General features: G+C 46.9%; 1 protein-coding gene across 1 annotated transcript in view; it reads right to left on the bottom strand.

Moving 5' to 3' along the window:
- Rasgrp1 (RAS guanyl releasing protein 1) overlaps positions 1 to 5,246 on the bottom strand; it is a 75,502-nt gene extending 70,256 nt beyond the window's left edge. The window contains exon 1 of the mRNA XM_010624644.1: positions 5,194 to 5,246. Coding sequence (XP_010622946.1) covers positions 5,194 to 5,231 — 38 coding nt within the window. The 5' untranslated portion in view covers positions 5,232 to 5,246. The remainder of the gene's footprint in view (positions 1 to 5,193) is intronic.
- Positions 5,247 to 8,338: the final 3,092 nt, after the last annotated feature.

Genomic DNA, 8,338 nt, shown 5'->3' with positions numbered 1-8,338 from the left:
CGGTGCTCAGCAGCGCCCCGGCCCGCGCCTCCCGCACTTTTCCTTCTGCCCCTTCGTGCGGCGGACCTCTCAGGCATGGGGGACGGGGGCGCTCGGCCCAACTCCGCCGAGCCTCGGTGCAACCCCCTTCGGCCCTGCCGGCCTCTCCTATGGAGCTCAGGGTCGGGGTCGGGAACTGGGATGGTAGGGCAGGGGGTCCTGGGCAGGAAAAGGGATAAATAGGTCCTCAGTGAGCTTGATTAAAGAAATCATAACAAATCTTACTAAAGGCAGCTTTTGCTTCTGCAGTTAGACTCCAGCAATGAAAAAGACAAAAGTAAGAAAAGATAGAGAAACCAGACCCGGGAAGGTGCCAGGGAACACAATTAACGTAAGAATTTAACAGGAAGAATCTATGGGTAGAGAAGAATCCAAGAACCTGAAAGGCCAGAGAAACCAGCCCCCTCACCCACCTCTGATAAAATGCAAAGGAGATGAGGGGCAGCCACCTCAGGACTCTCCCTTAATACACAAAAGACACACACAACTATGCATATATACTTGCATGTGTATTCTCAGTTTAGCCTCACTGTACCTGTACCAGATACGCACATGTCCCCCTAATTTCCGGCTGTAAGCTGTCCCTCTATGAGCAGCCCCCGCCCCCGCGCCATCACAGGCAAGAAGAAATCAAAGGACGAGAAAGACGAGAGTCAAAGACAGCCAGAGAGCCGATCAAATGTCAACAACTTCCAGGTGCCCACGGATGGGAGGATGGGAGAAATCTCTAGTCCTAAGTAGAAAGTAATTGACAAAAAATCAACAGGTATTCACTTCTGAGGTCCCCTACTCCCCCAGAGTAGCTGTTCATCATCATTTTCTTTTTCATCCTTTTCCAAATAAACCATTGTTACCTCCAGGGGTGGGCCGCTCACCGCCTTATGTCACGCCATGCCACTGCTCTGCTGAAAGCGCAGCTCCCAGTGATTCTAAACCTGGCACCCGTAAAGAATTAAAAAAGAGGAAAAGTTTAGTATCACAAAAGAGTTTATTTGGGGAGAAAAGATGGAAAAGAAAGGGGATGTACAGTTACCGTGAGGAGGTAGGGCGGAAGCCCGGGAGCTCTTATCCCTGGCTTGGTTTTCTGGGGACCAGTGTCTTTCCATTCCCCCCACCCCCGGGGGAACTTGTCCATATCTGATCTGTTCCTTGGCTGTCTTTGATCCTAACCCAGCTTTCCGGGCCCGTTGGTTTCTTCCTGTCCCTTTGTGATGAAGACGTGAAGGGGAGGGCCTGTAGGAAGGCAGCTTTGAGTAAAGGGCACCCGTGTACACGTGTTTATCTGGTACGATATTAGACTGATGCTAAAGTGAGAGCACACACACACACGTGCACATGTGTAAGTGTGTGTGTGTGAGCATGTGCATGCGTGTCTTACCTATTAAAGAGTCCTTAGGGGGCTGTCTCCCATCGCCCTTGCACTCCATCGGCTGGCTGAGAGGAGCTGGCTTTCCTAGTAACTGTGGTGCCTGGGTTGTCTTTCTGATTATCCTAATTGCAGAGTGCACCTATGAGGGAAGAAACTACTTTCGGTGGTAGAAGCAGAAACTTCTTTTAGGAAGTTCCCTATTGATCTTAATAAAGCTCCAGGCAGGCTCTACCCTTTTTCCTACCTCCAGTGCCCCTTGTCCCTACACCATGTTCTTTTATTTTAAACTTTGCCTCTTCATTACTGTTGCCAAATTTATGGTCCTGGTACAAGGAGTGGTGTGTACCTCCCACCCTGCCATAAGATCAGCTGGGGAATTGCCTAAACCAGGGCACTGGGGTCTCTTGGTAGCAGTGGCTTGGATGTGTGCGATTCTGCTTGGGGGTTGGGCAGGTGTGGAGGTACTCGGGAGGGGTATATGCATCCACGGGGCATCCAAGGTGTCAGAGACTGGGGAGGGAAGAGGGGTGGAAAGGTGGGGTGCAAACCTGGTCAAGAGCAGCCCACCTCAGTTTGTCGAAGGCCTGGTGTTGAGAGTAATAATGGTTAATATGAAGCGGGGTGTGCGAAGTGCTTTTTATACCTTATCCCATTTGAGGCCAGGGATTTAGCTCAGTGGCACTGCACCTGCCTTGCATACACAAGGTCCTGAGTTCTATCTCTGGTACACACACACACACCCACAAAAGTGTATCATTATCCCATTTCACCCACCACCGCCACCCCATCCAAATACAACGGAGTCACTGTAAGAGACAGGAAACTAGGGTTTACAGAATACTCTGCCTCCAATCACACACCAGTAAACAGAGAGAGCTATGATTTGGACCAAAATCAACCTGACTCCAGCAGTCCCAAAGGCACACTTGTCACTGTTAACACTCTGAGATTCTAGCCACTTTTGCTACAAGGTCAGTTGTCTTCTCAGCCTTATACTCTCCTTTACTATTTATTTATTTATTTTTTTTGTACTGGTGATCGAACTCGGGACCTTGCACTTGCCAGGCAGGAGGCGGAACCACTGAGCTAAATCCCCAGCCCTACTCTTTCAAATATATGTTTCCTCATATGCATATGCCACTTTGTCCTAAAAGAATATTCAATATAGCTTACAAGAATACATGGTGGTGCATGCCTGTAATCCCAGCACTCCAGAGGCTGAGGCAGGAGGATCACTGTGAGTTCCAGGTCACCCTAGGCTACATAGTGAGTCCAAGGCCAGCCTGAAATAAATAGCAAGGCCCTGTCTCAGCAAAACAACAGCAGCAACAACAAAGACACCAGAAAGGAGTACACGACCTACAAAAGAGGTTTGTGAAATGAAAACTAAGGCACATAAAATGCAGCCCGTGATGTATGCTGTTAGAAAACCCCATAGAATCCAATACACTTGAGTAGGTGGGACCAAATTTTTCTCTCAGATTCTAACAGCTAAACTCAAGAGGAAGGCCTTGTCTGAAATTCAATTCTTGGTCTATGAAAAACAAAACAAAAAGTACTTTAAAAAAGTTCTGTTCCACTTCATAAAGAAACCGGAGAATAATGAACATTGGGTAATATAAAGACCAAGTCTTCAACCACTGCTGTGTAAAAAGAAGGAGCAGGTGAATTTCAGGTGGATGTTAATATAATGACTGTTTCCTCACTAAAGAGGTTCACAAGTTTTCAGAGCTAGTACAGTATATCCCTTCCTTCCTGTTAGTCTATAATCGAAACAACCAACACTTCAGATGTTTGAAGACAGTAAAGATTCATACCCATCTTTCTCTCTCTCTTATAGTTCTTAGGGTGAAGGCTTTGGTTTTGTCCAAAGAGATCTCTGATTTCCAGGTGAACAATTACCTTTCCATGACCTCCTCCCTCAAAGTGAGCTCTTTACCACCCCTCCAAATTAAATCTATTGCTTACACTTTATAGTCTATACCCTTGTCCTTACCTCATCTCTACAACCAACTGTAATCTATCGGGTATAGCTTTAGGCAACACATGTGAGTCATTACCAAAAAAAACTGCTATTGATTGGATTTTGAAATCAATGTGGAATATAGGTGATCATGAAGAAGAAAATTAGATTCTTCCAGGTTATTTCTACAGAGAGTGCATATTTTCCTTTTAAGTCCTTGTCTATAGAAAACTTGGTAAGCCTGCTGGTACTCTACACTCCAGCTTTCAGGGGGGCCCTTCACCATTTCTCTATCACATCTCTTCTGCATATATGTATTGATTGCTTCTACATATACCTTTACGTAAATGCATGATTCTATTTATGTGTATTTATATATATAAACTATGTGGTGTATTCATGTAACATTAAACACATACGCAGACAGCTACATGCATGTGTAATTGAAGTTTGTTCTACATACAAGCAATAGAAATGGGGTTATTAATTCACTCATGAAATGATTCTTGCAAAATTTTATAAAGAAAGAGACCTTCTTTCTCTTGGGCTTCCTGAGAACTTAACACTGTCCCTGCCTTGGACTCTGTTTTTTTGGGCCCCCCTAGGATTTGTGGGGTTTTTTTTTATAAGCTCAGTTTTTTATCAAATATGTTATAAAAGGTTTAGTCCAAAAGACCAACACATGTCATCACCAGTGTCCTGGGATTCTTCCTCTTTCCTCCCTTCTGCTTTTTTCTCCTCAGTGGGGAGCAGTGGGAGGGGGACCTCCTGCGGGTACAGCGCCAGCTGTAGGAGCAGAGCCACCCGTATCTGCGCGGCAGGTGTCCCATTTGGGTGCTGGCCAGGGCCTTGGCAAAGTAGCCGGGCCCCCAAAGCTCTGTGCTTATATGAGCTGCTTTCATGAGGGCATGGATTTCAGCCTCCAAGAAGCTCACCCCCCCAGTCCTGGAGGATGGGGGGACATGAGCCAGAGCCCATGGGGCAGGTGAGTGCCTAGATGGCACTTTTCCCCAGAGCAAGTGACAGTGAAATCATGACTGCTCCTTGCTGAGGGACACTCAGGCTCCCAAGGCTTTGGAACTACTACACACCTTCTCTCCTGTGAGCCTACAAATAGCCAGTTCTGCGCATGTCTGAGGATGATTCAAGACCGCCAAGTCAGCCTTAACTTCCTCAGAAGGACAGAGGACCTTGATGGTCACAGAGAAAAGGTCTCACCTGAGACCTTTAATGAGGTTTTCTGGCTGCTTCTCTCTGCATAGTACATCTTTTCTAAGTGAATAAAGATGAGAAGTTAGCTCTGTCTTGCCCTTTATCACCTGCCAGGTGCGTAGTCTCCCTGGTGTATGAGGACCTCTGTCCTCTAGGAACAACACTTGCAGCTCATCTTGCCCTCTTTTCTGCTTCCCCCACCTTTATGACGGGCAACCATTGATGCCTGTGTTGTGGACCATTGAGTCTTCTGCCTTCCCTCGGGGGAGTGGCTCCTCCGACTCTGTCTTTCTACCTCTGCTCCTCAGAAGCATGGATCTGTTACTTAGATAGGGTGTGGGGAGGCTACATGTGAGGACGCTGAAAGTACACCCACGTTTTTGTATTTTTTCCTAGGGGAAAGGTTTTTAGCTTTCAGCAGATTTCTGAATGACCCATCCCCAAGCTGTATGTCTTCGTCTTCCCTGATAGCTTCAACAGGACCCAAATGACCTTCCTGAATATAACTATTCGGACCCACATTTCTCACCACTGCCTCCTTCTGTCTTCCCCAGGGCTTCCTCTCCATCCCCAGGACCACGTGATGGTCTGGGGCCCCATCATCTCTTACCTGCATGGTGTAACAGACATGTCACTGGCCTTCTGCATCGTGGGGCCTCCTTTCCTGTGATCTTTCTTTCATGCTGCTTCCCCAGGTACCGTGACATGCTATCTCTCTGCTCCCAAACCAACTGGGAGTTTTCCATTGCCTACAAAATAAAACGCAACTTCTTAACATGGTGCTCACAGGACTGGAGTTTTCCAGCCTGGCCTGGCCTCCAGCCATGCCCTCACAGGCACGTGACCTCTTGGGGTGTACCTTGCCACTCCTGGTAATTACTACTTGCTGTGTATCCTTTCAGGCCTCAGTCATTTTGCTCATGTGATTCCCTCTGTCCCCTAACTCTCTCCACCTGATAAATACGGGAAAAGCAGGGTCAGGCCAACCCCATCTACAGCAGGAGGTCCTCTAGAGGGCACTCACAGGGCTGCCCCTGGGCTGGAGGGGGCAAAGACCCTCTCAAAATCGGTCTGATGCTAGGTGTGCTTGGGGGACTTCTTGGCTACCATGGCCTGCATTGCATTGCATAAGGTTTATTCATCCATCCAAGATGTAATTACAGATGCCTCCTTGATGTCTGGACCTATTTTTGCCACCGCGAGTCTAGAAGAGAACAAGACAGGCAAGATCCAATGTACGAGATAGTAACCAAGTGAACAAATAAATCCAGAAGTATGCCACAACTTTACACAAGCAGCTGACACTTCAGAGTCAAGATACCGCGACATGTCCCACAGGGGCCTCCAGCTATGTGAATCTTCGAGGACAAAGCCACCATATGGAGGAAAACAGCTCCTGAGGAGAGCAAGGATGTGACAGGAGAAGCAACGGAGGGAGGAGCTTCGATGCCATCTTGTACTCCCCTGCTGGGTGCTGCTCTTATTTCCAGACAGGGAAATTGGCCTGATTATTTGTTTTGTTGCGGTTGGCCATCCCACGCCGCAGTTTGTACAACATGATCAATCCTTGCTGTGGCTCTTCTGGACTGAGGCTAGGCAAACTGTCCAGAGGAGCAGAGGAGGATTGGGGTCTGGCTTCTGCTTTAACTGGGGCACTTGGACGAATGAGAGAGATGGGTAGAAGTTTTCTGGCAGAGTTACCCTCCTACTTTGCAGATGTGTAGATCTGCTGGGTCGTGTCTTTAACTGCTCTGAAACTGCTTCAGACTGAGGAAGCCATTTTATACTCTGTGACTCAGTCTGGGGCGCGTTTATGCCACGTGTAAGACTGAAACACAGTGGCATGAGACAATATCTATGCAGTTCTACACTATTTACTCTGAATCTGAGCCCTTCAAATTTATCAGTTTTCTATGACATTAAAAAATAATGTTGGTCAGAACCAATTGCATGGATTCATTACGGATGGTTTACAAAATAGTTCTAGGACTACCTCTCCTGACAAGAATAGGTCTCTGTAATTACTTGTGGTGAAGGGAACCCTGTGGCTTTGATTGGGGGGGACCTCTTACTTTTCAATGGCCTCACTTTTAAACTTTTATTTTTGTATTATTTATACAAAATCTATTCAGGAAAGAATGGTATTTCAAATCTGATGTAGAATTCCTTGCTTTCTGATCTGGCCTGGGTAGATTTAAAAAAACTAGAGGCTGGAGCCAGAGAAAGTGAATCTACTTTTTCAAGTTTGTTGAATAAAATCTTTTTTCCTGTTTTAACAAATGTTTGGATGGCAGAATGGCTTAAGTAGTTAAAAATGTGTGACCCGTGGAGCAAGACTGAGCTTGAATCTCAGCCATTTAATCTGGGTTATGAGACCCTAAGGAGTTAATAACTTTTCTAAGCCTGCTGTGTGAAAATGGGCACAAGCAACCCCTCCCGCACAGTACCTAGCTGTCCACCGTGCAACCGGACCTGTGCCCCCTGTCTGGTAGCAAACCCTGAAGACACACGAGCCTCCTGACGGCTTCCTCTGTGCCAAGCGGTGCGGCCACAGGGGTGAGTGTTTCAGTAACCTGGTAAGTGCTGTGCGGTCCTCTCTGAGAGGCGCCTACCCCAGTTCTGGGTTGACGCAGAGGAAGTGAGGTCTGGCCAGATGCCTAGTGAGCCAGACAGACACGAGGGAGAGAAGAGGAGGGTGGTGCACAGGTGAAGGGCGCAGTGAGCTCCGCAGAGCCACGCACTCCCTAGTGCACCCTCACCCTCACCTCTGCCTCCACACCCTAGGGCTCTCACACTGGATCTTAAAGCCTTTGCAGTCTGGGAGGCTTCACGCCCAAGAGCTCCTTAAACCCCCAGCTCCTCTTGGGCCATGATTCCCTGAACACCGATCCTGCTCCTCCAGTTTGCCTTTGGGTGCTAAAGATGACAGGAAAAGAGGCTGTGTTAATTGAAATTCAACCCCAGTCTCTTTTCAAAAGGCTGGCCAGCCACTCCCAACAGTGGTAATTTAAATGACAAAACCAGTTCTGTCAGACAACCAGTATTTTGAAAGCTCCTATTGTGCACGTAGCACCTTACTGCCTTCTTTCAGCTTAATAATTCAACACCTACGAAGAGATCTGGGTAAAAGTTGGAAAAAACAAAAGTTCATAGAAAGATTCAAATGACCAGGAGCAGCCAAAGGATGTGGTTTTCTGGGTTCAACAAACAAACAAACAAACAAATCCTGTTTGATTTAATATGCATTTTAAAGTACTGTGATAAGCATAGTATTGAAAGCAAACTTCTGAGTATTAACAGACAAACTTGCATGTGAGCAGTGAAGAAAATCATTGTAAATTAATGTGAGTGGGTATTTCTCAAACGGGTTCATCTATGGATATATTTCTAAGCTCTGCAAGAAATTGCCCATTTAAAGGGTTCATATTTTCTTCATATTTAAGGAAGCCTTGAGCAGTCTATTTCTAGTGTAAGATACCGCTTGGTTTTGACCCTGGAGATTTAGTACCCCCTCCTGCTATCCCTGTGCCAAAGCTGGACCTTCCCCATCCCACGTTGGCTTGTAAGTCGTTTTATTCAGACGGATTGTTCTCAAGGGAATAATGCGTGACACTCAAGCGCAGAGAGCAGCCTTCTGAAAGCAGAAACTGGGGGCAAATAATCTGTCTCCTGTGTTTGTTTCTTTTGTGCTCTCTGGCTTTGAAAGTGGGGAGCAAGTCTCCCTGAGCGATGGATCGAGGGACGGTGTGTCTCAT

Source organism: Fukomys damarensis, unplaced genomic scaffold (genome assembly GCF_012274545.1).
Source record: "Fukomys damarensis isolate Sample0158 unplaced genomic scaffold, DMR_v1.0_HiC HiC_scaffold_17, whole genome shotgun sequence".
NCBI lineage: Eukaryota > Metazoa > Chordata > Mammalia > Rodentia > Bathyergidae > Fukomys > Fukomys damarensis.
The sequence above is the reverse complement of the archived record's forward strand: the minus strand, read 5'-3'. Positions and strand labels throughout refer to the sequence as shown.